We start from the raw sequence: 16,594 nt of genomic DNA, 5'->3' as shown, positions 1-16,594 counted from the left end.
TCCCCAGTCCCATTAACAGACCAGAGTACAACACCCCCCTGCTGCCACCTCCACCTCTGCCCTCCTGTTCTGCCCCATGGCAGCCAGAATGCCCAGGAAGGTGCCAGGTTTACCTTCCAGGCTATGTAATACAATCTTCTTAGAAAGTGGGGAAAAAACACCCAAACATAACCACGGTGGAGCCCATGTTCAAAAGTTTTGGTACACTTGCGTCACAGCTGTCATCCCATATTACACAAAGTGCCCTACAAACATGCCAGACCTCAATCCCCAGGGACAGTCAGCCCTTTCCAAGGAAGGCCCCAGTGAGCCAGAAGCCAAATCTCACAAAGCAAGATAAAAAAGATGCAGATTATGTGGTTTTATGGTGTTGCCCTTAGGAATAAGGGAAGAAGAAGTAACCAGTTGGATCACTATTTGCCAAAGCACTGGTTTTACACCCTTCCTCAGCCAATGGAGGGCAACAAGGCTTGGAGGAGCGCGTCGTAAACCCGCCTTCCCACAGACAGTTAAAAAAATCCATCACAGCAAAGCCATCTCCAAAAATAACTCGGGAAGCAAACAGCCACTGCTACACTACGATTCCCTCTTTCCACGCCTCATCTCCCAAACCTTCCTCCGCCTTGGGCTATTCCAGCAAGAAGCCGCAAATCCCGTTTCCCACCCCGCGAGCTTCTGAGATGCCGGGCACCCTCACTCCTCGGCGGAGCTGAAAGGGAAAAATTCCGACCAGGGGGTCCAACAAAACACGACCTTCCCCCTCCAGCCTTGCCCCGACGCGCGTGGATCTGTCGGGGTCTGGGGGCTGCCAGGGTGGGAAGCCGGGCTCCGGTGGGTGGGAAGGCAGGGGGTGGGAAGGGCAGAAGCGCCCAGCCCCGCTCCGTGCAGGGGCGTCCCCGGGGGTCCTACCTCGGCAGCGCCGGCCCTGCGGGAAGCGGCCGCGGCGGCGGCAGCCCCACATCTGCGGCTCAGCCTCGGCTCCGGCGGAGGGTGGAGTAGGATGGGATGGAATGGGATGGGACGGACCGGCCCAGCGCGGCCGCGGGGAGCCCGGCGGAGGGTCCTGGCGGAGGGTCGTGCCCGCGGCACCCCGCGGAGCTGCCCGCGGGTGTGCGCGCCCCGCGCGGGGCGGAGCGGAGGGACCGGCCCCGGGCAGCCCCCGCCCCGCCGGGCACCCCCGCCCCGCCCCGCCGCTCCCGCCCGCGGGGCTACGGGGGGAGATGCGGGAACGGAGTCGGAGGGGAGAGACTCACGCACCTCCGCGCGGGGGGACCGGCTGCGGGAGCGCCCGCACCGCACCCGCACCGCACCCGCGGCTCCGGGGAGAGGCGGCTCCCGGGGCGCGGCCCGTCCCCGCTGCCGCTGCCGGCACCGCAGCCCTGCCTCCGCTCTCTGCTCGGGGCTTTGTGCTCGGTCAAATCGAGCCAAATATAAACAAACAAACAGTCAGACAAACAAATAAATAAAGCCAAGTAGACGGGGGAGGTGGAGCGGCTGGAGCCATTTTGCAGACCTGACTGTGAGTGCAGCCGGCCGGGTAGAAGATTGGGATCAACAGTGTGTTCAGGGGTTTGGTCGGCAACAAGCACCTCAGCCAGGCTCGGCAGAAGCTGTGCAGCTTCTCCGTGGAGCCACAGGTGACCCCAACGCTGACCCAGCGGGCCCGAGCAGAGCACACACCCCACCGGGGCACGGCAAGGAGACAAGACAGGGCTGGGATCCCCGTCCCAGTGAGCCGAAGCAGTCCCACGTGAAGCCAATCGGGGCAATTACAGATTGTACCTGTGCTCAGGTCATTGTCAGGGCAAAGCCACCGACATGCTTGGGGACACAGCTTTCTCCTGCCCTTGCTGTACAGCATCCCTGAGGACAGGGATGGCAGCTCGATCTTGGTGACAACAATCCTCTAGTTCGTTATACCAGCCTTAGGGTGATACTGAATGTGTGTGTTATTTTGTTCAGGTTAGAACAGGTTATTTTTGTGGTTGCCTTTCCTAACAGCTTTGTAATTTCATTAGGCTGCCCACCTGAAGTAGGCATGAACAAACAGGTGCCTGTAGAACCTTTGGAGCTGTTATCATACTGTACGTCCTGCTCTGGGGTAAAGAGCTGGTGAGGCAGCACTGTGCTCAGGACAGAGTTGTTATCTGTCTTTCTGTGCCTTTGGCCTGCAGAGATAAGCAAACAAGTTTTGGGAGGGGGAAACACCACTGCAGATGAAAGAAGGTCAAACAGAAAATGAAGGAAGATTAAGGAACCATCAGTCTAAAGCCACTTAATTAGTGAAAAATCCGAATAATTTCCCTTTAAGATGAAAATGGTTAATGTAAGCAACAGAGTTGAGATTTCATTTGATTTTGGTTTTGCTTAAAATTCACATGCAAATTTTCTTTACCTTGGCAGGATATCTTTTCATCTACCTACACATCTCGGCCCTGCTTCCCAAGCTGTCTCCAAGTGATATCAAGTCTAAGTTTGCTGTCTGGGCAGCTGGTTTCAGACCCCCATTGGTAGCATAAGCATTGTAACTATGCCAGCTCTTCCTGGGGATCATCTGATGCTTTAAAACTTTAGTTAACAAAGTACAAGTTCTTAATTTTTTATAGAAATTAAGCCACATGAAGGAAAGGGTAGTTTGTTGGTGGGGTTTTTTTTAAACAGGGAGTACTGCATGCTTATCTTCAGGTGATGATGTCTCCTGCAATGAGGAAACCCAGCAGCTGAGTTCAGTATGATGCTCAGTATCACTTCCTTCAAGTGTGTGTGCAGTGACTCAGAGTGAGGGTTGAGTTACTTTGGGCTGAGAGACCAAGCCCCTGCCACTCCTCCAATCCTATGTTGTAACTGCTCCCGTGGAAATCTGATTTCTTAGGAACTAAGGGTGAATACTGGGGAAAAAAAACCGTTTCACTGTTGATGGAACGCTGCAGAACAACCTTCTTTCTGTTTGGGGAAGCATCAAAGTAAGATGCAGCTCCTTGTGCCACCCCTAGAACTCAACAGCTTCTCAAGCTCCTGCAGCGCTCTGTAGAGGTGGAAGTCATCTGTGTCCACTTTCTGGACAATACTTAATCCTTATTAACTCCCTATGATTTCATCTGAAGTATTAATGCTTCTTTTGCTTTATCTTCTTAAGAAGCTCAAGTGACTTTATGTAACTGTGGCCTTTTCTGTCCACTATTAACAGTGTGAAGGAGGGGGATGATGTGGTGTGTGCACACAGCCACCATGTCCCTGGTGCTGTTCTGGAGCAGAGCATTTGTCACTGGCACAGGTGTCATAGCTCAGAACTTGATCTAGTTAACACTGGTTTTGGTCTGACTCCTTCCATCTTGGAGCCATTTGAGAGTTTCTCTGAAAGAAATAACCTGCGATTCTGAGCCCTGGGGTAGGGGAGAGGCCCTTGGTCTTGTCTGCTCTCCCCTTAAAACACCTTTTAGTCATGGTTTCTGGGCTTAGTGAAATCTTATCCCTGTGTTCTCTTAAAAAAAAAAAAAAGTTTTTTTGCAGCTGGTGTGAAGCAGCAGGTAGTGAGGCAGGGCCAGAAATGGAGCTCAAGGGGGCTGGGCACTGCAGCAGTTCAGCCTCCTGTCCCTAGCCTTAAAAATGAAGAAAATGCAAGAAAACCACCCAGCTGCAAGGACTCCTTACTGCTTGGTGTTGGTAAAAAGCTTCAAAATGACCCCCCTCTCCCACTGGCCAGAGAGATGTAGCTCAGTATCAGCCAGAATCTTCCGCTCCTCTTGGCAGAACAAAAGGTCCCGAGTATCAGTTGCGAAGGCTGCTCGTAACCCAGCACGGGCTGGTGGGCAGAGCCTCACCGGGGATCAAACAGGCTTCTGTTTTCTTCTGGTGGTTTTTGGCTTGGAGGATAACCATGTTTATCCTCCTCCACAGCTTTTTTGTGTGGGAAGGCACACCTTAGCCTTTCCTTGGCATTGTGCAGCAGCTGCACTCCCAGAAGGGCTGTACTGCAGGATCCTGACTGTGCGGAGGACTCAAGTGTTCTTAGAAGCAAATACCAGTACAGGTATTAATAGCAAGAATTGCTAGAAGTCTTGGGTTTTGCTCAAGCTCTGTGCAGCCAACCACTGATGAGGTTGTTGAGATTTTGTCCAAACTGGGGAGGTCTAGTTAATTTGGCAAGTGGAACTAGGAACCGATTCATGAGGGGAAAAAAAAAAACCCTGACAATTTATTTGCATTTAGGAGAACTCAGCAGGACAGAGGAACATTCAAGGTAAACATTCACAGTTTCTGCCTGGGATGTTTGATCCTAGCTTGTGCTTGGATAGACTGAGCAAGCTGGGTCACCCTTTCGGAAAATGTTTGACTTAGTCCTGTGCCCTTCTCAAAAATAATTAAATAGGAAAAATTTCCACACTTACAGACCTTGGAAAAATCTTTTGCTCTAAATGTGGCTTTGTGGTTTCAAAGAACTGAAGAAAAGGCCACAAAAATACAGCTTGCCTTTGGCTGCTTGGCAAGGGAAAGCATCTAATCAGGGTTATCAGAAGAACTTGGCTGTGGCAGACCTGGACTGCCTGGGGACACTAATCCTACTGACTGTTATTTTCACAGGTTGATTTATCCTGCATTAATGTGAGCCAATAATTTTTACCTCTGGATGGCAATAACTTGAAAATGAGTAAATCAACTGGATTTTTGTAGCTGTTTTAGCTAGGTTGTGGTCAAGTTCCTCAGCTTGATTGGAAGGTTTAAGCTGTTAGGTCCTTTGTTAGACTTCTTGGAAACTGGGCAAATGCAAGACTGCATTGTGATCAGCTGAGCCAGATAACATGAGTTTTTATTAAAGATATTTTTACAATCTTGACCCAAATTTTAAGTGTGCAGGAAAAGGATAAAAAGCAGAAACTAGCTGGTGAACTGTCAAGCAAAAGTTAATACAATACAGTTATTCATGTAGTTACCTGGTGGTCACTATTCATGCTGTACCTTGTTTTTCCTTTCTCTGAGCTTTTTTTTCTGTCCACACTATAAGATCTTAAAAAATCAGGTGTATCCTTGTCCTGAAGCATAGGAGCATGTTAAGGTACCCCAAGACTGGAGACTCTGGATGTTTGGGATGCCTTATCTTTGCGAGTGGGAATTCTCATCTCCAGTCTGGTCAGACCCTAAGAGCTTGCCTGGCCTTTCTCAGGCCCTTTGGGAGAGGGGGATCTTGTTATGTGCATTGCTGGAGTGTTTGTTGGGCTATTTTTATGCTGCTCGTTTTTTGTGTGTGCAGCTGTAGTCAAGTGCTGCTTCCTGATCCCAGACAACTGAGATTTTCCATAACCTTTGAGTAAGAAAAAAATGTATCTTTAATCACAGCTTCCCTTCACAACAGGCAGCGTGTAAGAAGATTATATAAATATTATATTAAGCACATTTTTTGGCAAATTGCTTGCATTGGTGTTGCATTTCTTTCCACTAATGTCTGTGTAATAGAAGAAATAAATGGCATGCTTGGCCCATAATAGAAATGAATACTCTGATGTATATTCCTTCTATCTCACTTGAGGATTCCTCATCAATTAACTGCCTTGTTATTTTACATCTGACATCAATTTATCTACCAAGAACCCAGACCAGGGCATTCTAAAGATGAATGTCCTTACTCTGGGTTATTGGTAGGTATTTCTAGATAAAGCTGCTTAGGTAGAATTACTTTTTTCTTGCTTAGAAAACAAAAGTAAGGGGGGTTTTTGGTGGCTACCAGAAAATTAGCACTCATACGATGCCTTCTAGCCACAACCGAAGCAGAAAAGGTTTCATGACCCTTCCGACCAACATCCTGAGATTAGCTCTGAGTAGATTTTGGTGGCAGTTCTTGGGCTCACCTGGTTTCATACACTGATGGGGCACTGATGACAGCTTTTCAAATTACTTCATTTAATTTGAATGTAATCACTGATTCAACAAAATCTACAAGCAGATTGTCAGAGCAAACTGAACAACCCGTGAAATAAAAAGCAGCCTAGGTATTTTTAAGTGTGCAGCATGGATTTCTGACAGAAAATCTGTTCCATCTAACTAATTTTGATAGGGTGGCAGAGATGCAGAGTTAAAGGGGTACCTTTGAGAGACCCTTCTGGTTTAGACCAGTGACTATGAAGAGTCACTTGTGCCCCAAGAGCTGGTTCATGCAGGCAGGGAGAGCAGACCCACGTTCAAGAGTCACCACCTCCACTATTTTATAAACGGAGAATAAGATTAAACACAGATCACCCCTTTTCCCAGATGCCTTGAAGACAAGGAAGCAAACACCTACCTCTATGTATATTCTGCTGAAGCTTTGCACAGCTCACACTCCCCAGGGTACGTCGGATTCCTCTGTTCAGACATCCACTGTGGTTCTGCATCATGCAGCGTGACAGTATATAATATACCCTGGTAGAAGTCAGTCTTCCACCAACACTGCCCTTGCTGTGCTGGATGCTGCAAGTTATCTGTGTCCTCTTACTCTCTTTACACATTAGTTGCTATGGTGAGGAAAGCCAGGCCTTAAATATTGAGCTCCCTGTTATCTCAGCTGGTATCTGCTGCATGCAGGTATCAGCTGGTGTGTATTAAAACAAACAAGATAATTAAGAATACATGCTTTGCACTGAGGGCAGGTTCGGTCTCCAAGTTTTGGGGTTTTTTCCCCCCTGCTTCAATTCCAGCTTGGTCTGGTTTTGCTGAAACTAACCTCAAACTCTGCCCAGAGGATTACAACTATTTGTATCTTAATTGGGAAATAGCACCAGTAACCCATCAAAGCAAATTTTTCCTCCTGAGAAGTTATAATCAAATGCAGGACAGTTCACATAACATGTTTTGCTATACTCTTTGGTGTTTGCTTTAAGTCTGCACCAGCAGATTAGAGCAGGGTTTGGAGCACTGTATGGTTTTGTGCTTAGCGTGTCACTGGAAGAAAATGAGTTTGCAAGGTGTTTCATAGAGCACGAGTGAACGGCTCCACTGAAATCGCTCACAAGGCCTTACTCTGACCCTCCTTGGGCTGTTGATAACACTCCTGCTGACTTACTAATGCCAGCACTGGACACTGATTAGCCAGTTTTTAAAATCCCAGGGTGGAAAATAACTAGGAGAGGAGTTAGTGCCAAATCAGAGCAGCAGAGACGCTGCAAATAGCACGAGTGTTCTGCCCCTGGCTGTCCCCACGGCAGTGAAAAACACAAACTACACATTTCCTGGACAGAAAACGTGGAAGTCCTTGCATCCCACATACCAGCCCTGCCTCTGGCAGGCCTGCAGCACTCGCAACAAAGGAGCTGCTGCTGCGCCCACATTTTTGTGGTGGAAGTCCTGTTCTGGTGCCCAGCCTCAGCACTGGCAGATTAAAAAAATTATGGAACAAAGTAGGACAAGTTCCCAACACATTTTTTGTTTTTATAACCTAAAGCAAGGTCTGCTGTTTGTGCTGAATGTTTAAACACTTGCTGAGGGCCCACAACCCGTGCTTCAGGGCTTACATTTTTTTCCAAGGAACTTCTGAAATTGCAATCTGTTGAATCAGAGGAATGAAGGCTGATATCCCTCCTAGTGCTCGGAAATTAAGAATGTCAAATCCAGGGCAACAGCCTCTGAAGAACATTTTAGACCTTTCTGAAATCTGGGGGTTTTTCAGATCTTTTCAGGTCTTTTCTAGAAATACCTGCGCAAGGGAAAAGATAAGGATTGGGTAATTTTCCAACACAAAACACAAAGACAAAGAGACTGTAAGAAAGATCCACTTTCATTTTAGGTAACTGGTAGCTCAAAGGTCTTGTGTTCAAGTCAGCACTGCTCTGAGTGAGCAAAGCTGACACTGAGGGGGGTTTGGGATACAGGGTCTTGCATTCGAGATCTGGAAATTATTTCTGTAGGAGGTGAATGTTTCACTTTTGAAACAGTAATCAGAAGAGAGCTTTGACATTGCATGTGGGAAAAAAAGTGGCAAGCTTTAGTTAAAGAATTAACAGGAAAGCAGTGAAGCCTTGTGCACACCCTCAATGCTATTGGCATCTACCTGTTTTTGCTTATGGCATCTGTCCAAAGCTTTGGATGAAGTTAAGTGCAACAGCAAATTATAACTAGTGAGGTCTTAAAGCAACTCCTGAGGTCTCAAAATATGGTCACTCCCTTGTGGTTATCTAACCACAGGTGTGGGCTGTTACTGCAAGACAAAATTCTAAACATTATCTCAGTGTCTGAGTAAACCAACTTCTAAAAACATGGAAAATTTCTCTATCTGTATTGATTTTGAGGTTTTTAGTCAGGGAACAAGGCAGATGAGAACTTTCCTTGTTAGCTTATTAATAGGCCTCTAATTTCCTGCTTGTATCTGAAAAGCCTGTGGATTTTTTGGGAGGGCTTTCTTCCATCTGTTTTATGCAAGACTTAAAGTAATTTAGCTAAAGGGTAAGGTGTAGGTTATATCCTAGTCATCTCAAAGCATTTAAAGGCTTCTTACTATGAGCATCTTCATTCTAGATAGCAAAACAATCCTTCAGGGCATCAGCAGTTCAATTCTCTCTCTTTGGGATAGTAAACCATGATAAGTAATTTGGATAAATTATTTCTGGAGATACATGGCTTAATCAACCTAGACACAAAATAGCCAATTGTTGAAATGAAACACTAGGCAATGTAAGGACAGTTTTTAAGTGACACACTTCCCTTAGTTTTTGAAGCAGCACATGGAAAAAGCCGAGAAATCAATTTAGTGTGAACCCCATAACACAGCGGACGAGCGAGCTATGCACACAGCAGGTTTCTCACTCATCCTGAGCACAGAAAACAGGAGCTGCCATGACAGCACCATAAGCATATCCCACCCAAGAGATGTGGAGCAGCCAGAAATGTGAAGCACACAAAGGCCTGTGGATTGCTGCTGGCTCCCCTCCAGCACACTCCCATCGAGCGTGGGCTCGCTCCGGCACTGCCGTGGATTTGCAGAGCACTACACGTGTACAAGGCGTAGTGTGGTTCTCAGACCTGGAAAAAAACAACCCAGCAGATGTTCAGTGCTTCTAAGCTGCCTGCTGGCACCATGTGCAGTGTCTTTCTAGTCTCTATTCCTTGGAGTCTGGAGCAAGACGAGCTAGATTACATGAAATCCAGTGTCTTGGGTGTCTTTAGATATGCTGTAAGAGGCAAGGACAGAGGAATAGCTACAACAAACAGGATGAATAAAACAAATCCTCTTACACATTTCAAACTCTTATTTGAAAACGACAAACTGCATTCATGCCCAGGCTTGCATTATTTAAACAGCAAGAGAAAGAGCTGGCCCGAGTTTCCAGCCTCACTTTTCTTTAAGGCAAGACGCAAACCCACACCTAGAGACAGGGTTTCTGCAGGGCTCCTGTGGCTCCTGAAACATCTCTTTCCTCATGCCCACCCCAATGCTTAGCTCAGTTAATGAATTGAGATAATACTGTGCCCAGGAGAACCCCAAACCAGCCCCAAAGTATGCACCAAATATTCAGTACCTGAACACTTAAAGCATATTAAATTACTTGAAGTTACAGGCACACAGCTCCAATCCCTTCCAGGCATGAAGACGACTTGAAATTCATGGTAATTTTCTTTGTGTGAATAGGAAGGTGAACTTTGCTTTCAGTTTCAGCATTTAATAGAGGGCAAATATCAGATTCCCTGTAACTTGGGAGGAGTATGTTTGAGTGTTCTTTAAATCACATTCCACATAAAAAAATACTAAGATAATATTGCTTCCAACATTTACACCCAGCATTTACCGAGCTATCTCTATAAGAATTAGATAAAACAATTAATCCTGGGCCAAAATCCAATTATGACTAATTTTTTTTCAGGGGCCCCCAGCTTGGCAAAGAGCTTGGCAATAACCCAGTGCATGTTTCTGAAAGCTGTGACTGGGGAATCCAAAGGTCTAATTATGTCTCCAGTGGCATATTCTCAGATACTCCTCAATGTAATAATAAGAAATGAACAGGCTGGCTGTAGTAAGTCTGTAGAAATCAAATATTGGTTATCATTGACAGGGTCCATATGAGTGATGGGGGTGTCCACAACCCAAGTTCTTCTTGACAGGACATTGGTGTTAGTAACTGCTTTTTGAAAGAAATATGTGCCCTGGACAGAGCATCTTGAGAACAGATGTTTGGGAACAGTAAACACACAGTGCTTTACAGCACAGTTCCAACATGGATAGAGGTTACCTGAATTAGAGAAGTGAGTATGTGATTCCCCCACCCCAAGCTGAACATTCAGATGAAGATGCCAACATCTTTATCTCAGCTGGACTGGGAATTCAGTGTTTCATGCCTTTTCCCAACTGCTTTAAAATAGGTATGGCTGAGTCACTGTCCTGGGTTACAGAAATGGATGGTTTTGCATATCATTTGAGGGCTGAACTGGTTTGCATATGGTATTCCAGGGGAAAATCAAAGTGGGGGCACAGGTTTCACTCCACTCCTCTCTGCCTGATGAGGAGTTGGAGAACACACTCCTCCAGCTACAGCCACACAGGCACATCTTTTCACTCCCATCACCTCTACTCTCTGGCCACTCCCCATTTCTCATCCTCTTGCCCTGTCATCTCCTTTCTTATGTCTTTTGCCATAAATTTTCTTCTTTTTTTTTTTGGTGGTTTCTCTGAGGCATTATACCCTCAAATCCCCATCCCAAAGTGCAGCCCTTGGCAGCATCGCTAGGCACCACTGGTGTTGCTGGGGGACCCTCCCACCCCAAAATGTGCTGCAGCACAAGACAAGGAGACACTTGCGGGTGCTTTCTGGTTTTATTAACAGCCCCACAGCCAGGCTCCCAACCCCATGGTGAGAGTGCTGGGGCACAAGGTAGGGTCACCCTATCAAACCTGCTGTCCTTGGGGTGGGTCACTTGGAGAAGCCCTGGGTGTCACAGCGCGGTCCCTGCCACTCATTGTAGCACTGGCAGCTGAACTCCTTTTCCAGCTGGGAGACATCATTACCAGACTCCAGGCTCTGAGCCACCAGCCAGGGCTTGGCAGCGTGCAGATCAATGGTGAAGCGGAAGGGGTCAAGGTGGAGGAAGCCCTGCTTGTTCTCCTGGCGCACACAGCGCCCGTGGCCGGAGCACAGGCTCTGGCTGCACAGATCGGCACTGGCCGTCACATTGACGATGTAGTGGCCCAGAGGTCCCTCCACGTAGTCCTTCAGTCTCAGGCACATCTCCTGCAATGGCATGTGGTGTCACAGCCCTGCACAGCTGAGGAACTGGGGGTCTCTGCTGGCAGGGATGTGGTGCCACCCTCTGCACTCACCTTGGAGGCGCTGTAGTTGAGGCTGCCCCAGAGGATGATGCCAGCAGCACCCTGAGCTGCGCTCTCCCCGATGGTGTTCATCAGGTCCTCCTGCACCCATGAGGAGAGGAGAAGTCAGTGGTGTCCAAAGCCCCCACACAGCCCCAGCAGAGCTAAAGAATCCCAGTGCCAACCCATCAGCCCAGGAGCTGTTCAGTATCCCCACATCCCCATTACCTGGGAAAGGAAGTCAACAGTCAGCTCGAAGGCAATCTGAGAGTAGGGCAGGACGGGGATGCCGCTGTCAAGGACGCCACGCTGGACATTGAAAGCTTCAGCCACGCGGTGCCGGACGTAGGGGAGCACTTTGTTGGTGCCATTGAGGGAGAGGGGCAGGTAGATACTGGGGTAGAGTGCCCGGCTGCTCTTCCAGAGCCAGGACAGATTCCTGTTCCTCTGCTGCTCCACCTCTGGGCATGTCCCATTGTAGGGCAGGCTGTCAAAGTGGTTGTTGTAGCAGTCGGGGAAACCATAGAAACCCCAGTAGGCGTCAGAACGGAGGCTCTCACCCAGCCACAGGGTCTCATTCATGAAATTGCGGGCGCTCTCCTCAAACTGCTGCTTGGCCACCTCCTCCACCTCCTCAGGGGGCCACTGCGGGTGCTGCTGCTGCACCAGCTCCTCCGACTTCTCCTGGTAGATCTTCATGGAATCCCAGTTGCGGATCCACAGCGGGCGCCACTTCTCCCAGTCAATGACAGCCAGCCCACTGTAGGCAGGGCTGGGCAGGGTCACCTTGATGTCCTGGGTGGCCTGCTGGAGGTGAGCCTCCAGGCTGGCATTTTGGGGGAGCCCCCCATTCACTGGCACCCCCTCAGATGTGTAGTAGGGGAGGAGACCCATCTTGTCACTGTAGAAGAGGGTGATGTCCTGCCCGGTGAAGGACTGCTGGTCGTTGGCCAACACATCAAAGACCTCCAGGTTGAGGGTGACATTGTAATTCTCAGCACAGTGCTCCGTGGGGATGTTCCAGACGGTGACGAAGGGGCGGTTGACAAGGACAGGGCCAGGCCCCCCAGTGTGGGCCAGGGCAGGCAGGAGCAGCAGGAGGACCCAGCAGGACCACGCCCATGCCATGGTGCAGGAGGGATCAGGGTGAGTCCCGGAGCTGCCTGGGGAGAGCCAGGACCTGGGCAGACGTCGATGCTTTTATCCCCAAGCTGGGACCGGCGTTAATGAACACCTCCGTTCCCAAGCGATGCCAGTCACCCGAGGTCACCTTTCCCCCCTCCTCAAAGTCCACGAAGTTAGCAGCAGCTGGAGCCCAGCACAGCGGCCCCGGAGTGGGGACAGCAGCGTGTGTCAGCCCGGCTTAATGACCGGCGGCGGCGGGCTCGGCTGGGAAGGAATGCGCAGAGTCAACACCCCATGACTGGCCGGCGAGGAGTGGGGCTGGAAAGACAAACAGACACGGACGCGGAGGCGGGGGAGACGGGGGGGGGGGAAGGAAGGGAGGTCACGGTGATGGACGTGGGTTGAGCCGGACGGGCGCCTTTGGGGAAGCGGAGAGCGACGGCCACGAGCTGGCAGGAGGAGGGCACTGCTGGGAAGAAGCTCACGGCATCGAGCAGGACCCGGCAGGAGGTGCCACCCGGGGTGGCACAGGAGGGCACGGCCCGGGGACGCTCACAACACAGGACGGCACGCTGTGGGGACACTCACGCGTGGGGACAGGAGACACAGGCGGGCACGTCCTGGGGACACTCACGCATGGGGACCGCCGGCACAGGAGGGCACGGCGGGGACAGGCACGTGGGGACAGGCACAGCAGCCGAGGGGTGCGGGCAGGAAGGCGGCTGTGCCACGCGGGGCCGGGCCGTGCCCACGGGCACCGCAAAGAGCAGAGCAGTACCCGGAGGGGCTGCACGGGCACAGGCAGAGCAGGGCTGCGCCGGGCACACAGTGGCACGGGGACAAGGGAGCTGCGCCAGGGCACTGCTGGGGGACACTCGTGGCACGGGACAGCGGAGCTCAGCGACGCTCGCGGCACAGGGGTGTCCCCACGAGGATCCCGCTCCCGGGGTGTTCCCATCCCGCAGCCCCAGCACTGCCCGCGCCCCGGGGCGTGTCCCGGGATTGAGGGCGGGGCCAGGCGGGGAATCCCGGAGCAGAGCCGGGGCCACTGCGAGCAGGGGAGGAGCCCGGGCGGGGCGTGGCGAGCGCGGCTCCACGTGGGTGGCCCGACCGTGGCTGCCCACGCGGCTCCGGCTCCACGCCGGGAGCTCCCGCTCTCGGAGCGCCTTCCCCGAGCGGCTCCGGCCCCACCGGGAGAGCTCCCATCCTGCAGTGCCTCTCCCGAGCTGCCCACCCACCGCCAGCGCTCCCACCCCACGGTGGCCGTGTCTGGCAGTTGGGTGACCCGTGGCCTCCCCCCCGCCCCAAATCAGCCCACACCTCTCCCTCTGACCAGCTTTATTCGAGGTAAAGCACTTGAGTGTGGGGCAGCACACAGGGGCTCAGCACCACAACGAACCCACTCCCCACCCCCATGTCCCTCTTGCCCCCATCCCTCTCTTTACAACAGGAGAGGGGCCCCCCTCCTCCCTCCATCCCCATTGCAACAGGGAGGGCAGAGATGGGGCAACACAGCTCTGCCCCTCACAGTGAGGGGCAGCCCTCATAACAAGCTGCCTCCCAGGCAGGGTAGTGATATCTTAAATAGGCCCCTACACCACAAAAAGGGGCAGCTCAGTCCAGGGGGGTTAGCACCAGCTTGCAAGCAGCAACAGCACCCCAAGTCCTAGTGGTGCCAGGGGCCCAGGGGCATCATTGCCAGGGCCAGTGGGCGTCTGGCAGCTACTGCCCTGCCAGCCCTGGTAGCAGTGGCAGTGAAAGTGGGTCCGTAGGAAGAGGATGTCAGCAGAGGATAGCTGGCCCTCGACCCAGAAGAGGGGGTGCTTGGGGTGGTCTGCATCCCGGCGCCGCAGCTGGAAGTTGCTAGAGTTGAGGTGGAGGAAGACATCAGCAGTGCTGTCCTGGCGCAGGCAGCGCCCCTGGCCCTGGCATAGTGTTGTGCTGCAGAGCTCTGCTGCTGTCGAGACATTCACGATGTAGCGCCCCAGGTCCCCCTCCAGGTAGTTCTTCAAAGTCTGACACAACTCCTAGGGGAAAGGGAGCACCAGGGGCATGTTCGTGTGACACAGGGAGAGAAGCACCTCAGATGGAGAGGACAGCTCAGCCACTGGTCCTCCTCTGGGGGCAGGTGAGCCCTTCACCCATCATCTACCTCCCATGCAGACCCCAAACCTACCCGATTTTTGGCATCATCTGCATCACCCCAGAAAATGGCCCCGGCTGCACCCAGTGCTGCACTCTCTCCGACGGTGGAGATCAGGTCCAGCTGTGGGGACAGAGCCTGGTTAGTGCCCACAGACCCCACACAGCACCCACGCTCCCAGCACAGTGTGCTCCAAAGCGTCCACTGCAGGGCCAAGGAGGCAAGACCCACCCCTGCTTCAAAGCCACGGGGAGAGGGGACTGTCCCAGCTCTTTGGGGACAAGACTTCCCAACACTGCCCTCCTCCTCAGGGGTTAAGCCAGCACAGCACAGGGGCTGTGAGCTCACATACCCCAAGGTCCTGGCTGCCAGGACCTGTGAGTCTTGCAGTACCTCCCAGGCACTTCTCTGGCAATGGTGACCATTGGTGCCAGTCCTGCCAGACACCCCATACCTAATGGAAGCAGTTTGTGGCATCCTATCATCCAGCCACAGAGGGGCTGAGCTGAGGGGGCCTCCCACGGTGACACCCTTTGAAGCACCCCTCCTGCTTCCTGGGGCCAGCCACACGCCAAAGCTCCCCACCCCATATGGAGACAGCTGTGGTAGCACCATGAGGGCAGACACCAGTCTCCAGAGTCACTCTGCTCCAGGAAAGCAAGATGGAACACTGGCAGCAGAACCACCCCAGCTGACCCCAAAGCCCAGGTGCCCAGGGCATGGGATAAGGATGTCCCTGTGGTGCAGCCCTACCTGGCTGAGCACATTCAGCTTGCGGATGAAGGTGGGCCGGGTGTAGACAAAGACAGGTAGGGAGTAGTTGTCGTGGTGCTGCTGGGAGATGCGGATGGCCTCCATCACCCGTGCCCGCACAAACTTGCGGATGTTGGGAGTGGAGTCCAGGAGTGGGTCGAGGTAGATGGAGGGGTAGAGCGCTGTGCTCTCCTTCCAGAGCCACACCAGCTGGTCATTGCGGGTCTTCTCCACGTCTGGGCACTGCCCAGTGTAGCTTTCCTTGTTCTTGCTGTAGTCATGGTTGTAGCAGTCAGGGAAGAGATAGAACCCCCAGAGCTGCTTGGGTCGGATGCTCTTGGCCTTACGCAGGGTCTTCACCATGAACTCCTGGGCAGCCGACTCAAACTCAAACACTGCCTGCTTGTTCACCTTCTCGGGGGGCCAGTCCTTGTTACGCTCTGACACTAGACTCTGTGACACCTCCCGGTAGATGTCCTTGGGCTTCCAGTTGCGAGCCCAGACAGGCCGCCACTCCTCCCAGTCAATGACAGCCAGCCCTTCCTTGGTGGGCGACTGGATGTACTTGGTGATGCCGCCCTCAAGGCGGGCCAGGTGCTCTAGCAGGTTGCTGTTTTGAGGGACACCGCCATTGACGGGCACACCCTCGCGGGTGTAGTAGGGGTAGAGCCCCAGGCGCTCCTTGTAGAAGATGGTGAGGTCCTGCCGCACAAAGCCCTCGTTGGGGGAGGCGTCCAGATCGAAGATGCTGAAGTCAAACTCCACCTGGTAGCGGGGCTTGCATTCCTGGGTGGGCACGTTCCAGGCCACCAGGAAGGGGCGGCGGGTGACATGGGGGGCGGCCGACGGCTTCTCGGGAGGCTGCCGGGCCAGGGCCAGTAGGGCCAGCCAGGGCACCGCCGCCACCGCGCAGCCCCCGCGCATCCTGCCCGGCGGGGCCTGGGGGCGGCGGGAGACGGCGGTCAGGAGCAGGGCAGGCAGCCGGGGGTGCAGGCAGGGGCGGGTCTGCCCGCACCCCCCAAGGCAGACCCCGACCCAAGGCCCCTCCCGCGGCAGAGAGGTGAGCTGAGCCCCCCGGGGGAGTGCTGGCTCCCAGGAATCCCGGTTCCCAGCGGCTTCGTTCGCTCCCTCTCCCGTTCCCGCTCCCCGCCGCTCCCGCGGGTGCCGGCGCGGTGCCGCCTTTGTTCGCGGCCGGCAGACAAAGCGCCGGGGCGCGGCCCCCCGCGACCACGCTCGGCTCCCCGCGCGTCTCTCACCGCGCCTCAGGCCATCCCCCGCCGCGGGCTCCAGCGCCGCCGCCTCCCCCCGCC

At 52.8% G+C, this 16,594-nt stretch overlaps 3 protein-coding genes across 4 annotated transcripts in view; all 3 read right to left on the bottom strand.

Moving 5' to 3' along the window:
• LOC113945659 (6-phosphofructo-2-kinase/fructose-2,6-bisphosphatase 4) overlaps positions 1-6,377 on the bottom strand; it is a 56,995-nt gene extending 50,618 nt beyond the window's left edge. The window contains exon 1 of one of the 2 annotated variants that reach the window (XM_027640076.1): positions 6,275-6,377. In XM_027640076.1, the coding sequence (XP_027495877.1) occupies positions 6,275-6,368 (94 nt within the window). In that variant the 5' untranslated portion in view covers positions 6,369-6,377. Of the gene's footprint in view, positions 1-909; positions 997-6,274 lie in introns of those variants that run through there. The other variant, XM_027640077.1, reaches the window with a different exon arrangement.
• Positions 6,378-10,764: 4,387 nt separating this feature from the next.
• Positions 10,765-12,714, bottom strand: HYAL1 (hyaluronidase 1). Its single transcript, XM_027640382.1, has 3 exons — positions 11,492-12,714; positions 11,276-11,365; positions 10,765-11,186 (listed from the first exon to the last, which is right to left on the bottom strand). The coding sequence occupies exons 1-3, from the start codon at positions 12,389-12,391 to the stop codon at positions 10,869-10,871; spliced, it is 1,308 nt and encodes a 435-aa protein (XP_027496183.1). The 5' UTR covers positions 12,392-12,714; the 3' UTR covers positions 10,765-10,868.
• Positions 12,715-13,714: 1,000 nt separating this feature from the next.
• Positions 13,715-16,220, bottom strand: HYAL2 (hyaluronidase 2). The gene is made up of 3 exons (XM_027640851.1): positions 15,285-16,220; positions 14,565-14,654; positions 13,715-14,415 (listed from the first exon to the last, which is right to left on the bottom strand). Exons 1-3 carry the CDS (start codon positions 16,206-16,208, stop codon positions 14,017-14,019), a joined length of 1,413 nt encoding a protein of 470 aa, XP_027496652.1. The 5' UTR covers positions 16,209-16,220; the 3' UTR covers positions 13,715-14,016.
• Positions 16,221-16,594: the final 374 nt, after the last annotated feature.

The sequence above is a fragment of the Corapipo altera genome, unplaced genomic scaffold, assembly GCF_003945725.1.
Source record: "Corapipo altera isolate COAL_440 unplaced genomic scaffold, ASM394572v1 55, whole genome shotgun sequence".
Taxonomy (NCBI): domain Eukaryota; kingdom Metazoa; phylum Chordata; class Aves; order Passeriformes; family Pipridae; genus Corapipo; species Corapipo altera.
The sequence above is the reverse complement of the archived record's forward strand: the minus strand, read 5'-3'. Positions and strand labels throughout refer to the sequence as shown.

What these genes read in the sequence shown, in the direction of transcription:
- HYAL1 (XM_027640382.1), bottom strand. Translation starts at nt 12,391, where the DNA reads ATGGCATGGGCGTGGTCCTGCTGGGTCCTCCTGCTGCTCCTGCCTGCC. An exon ending in CTGTTGACTTCCTTTCCCAG is followed by an intron (nt 11,366 to 11,491) that starts GTAATGGGGATG and finishes TCATGGGTGCAG; the next exon opens with GAGGACCTGATGAACACCAT. An exon ending in TCAACTACAGCGCCTCCAAG is followed by an intron (nt 11,187 to 11,275) that starts GTGAGTGCAGAG and finishes ATGCCATTGCAG; the next exon opens with GAGATGTGCCTGAGACTGAA.
- HYAL2 (XM_027640851.1), bottom strand. Translation starts at nt 16,208, where the DNA reads ATGCGCGGGGGCTGCGCGGTGGCGGCGGTGCCCTGGCTGGCCCTACTG. An exon ending in AGCTGAATGTGCTCAGCCAG is followed by an intron (nt 14,655 to 15,284) that starts GTAGGGCTGCAC and finishes CTGTCCCCACAG; the next exon opens with CTGGACCTGATCTCCACCGT. An exon ending in CAGATGATGCCAAAAATCGG is followed by an intron (nt 14,416 to 14,564) that starts GTAGGTTTGGGG and finishes CCTTTCCCCTAG; the next exon opens with GAGTTGTGTCAGACTTTGAA.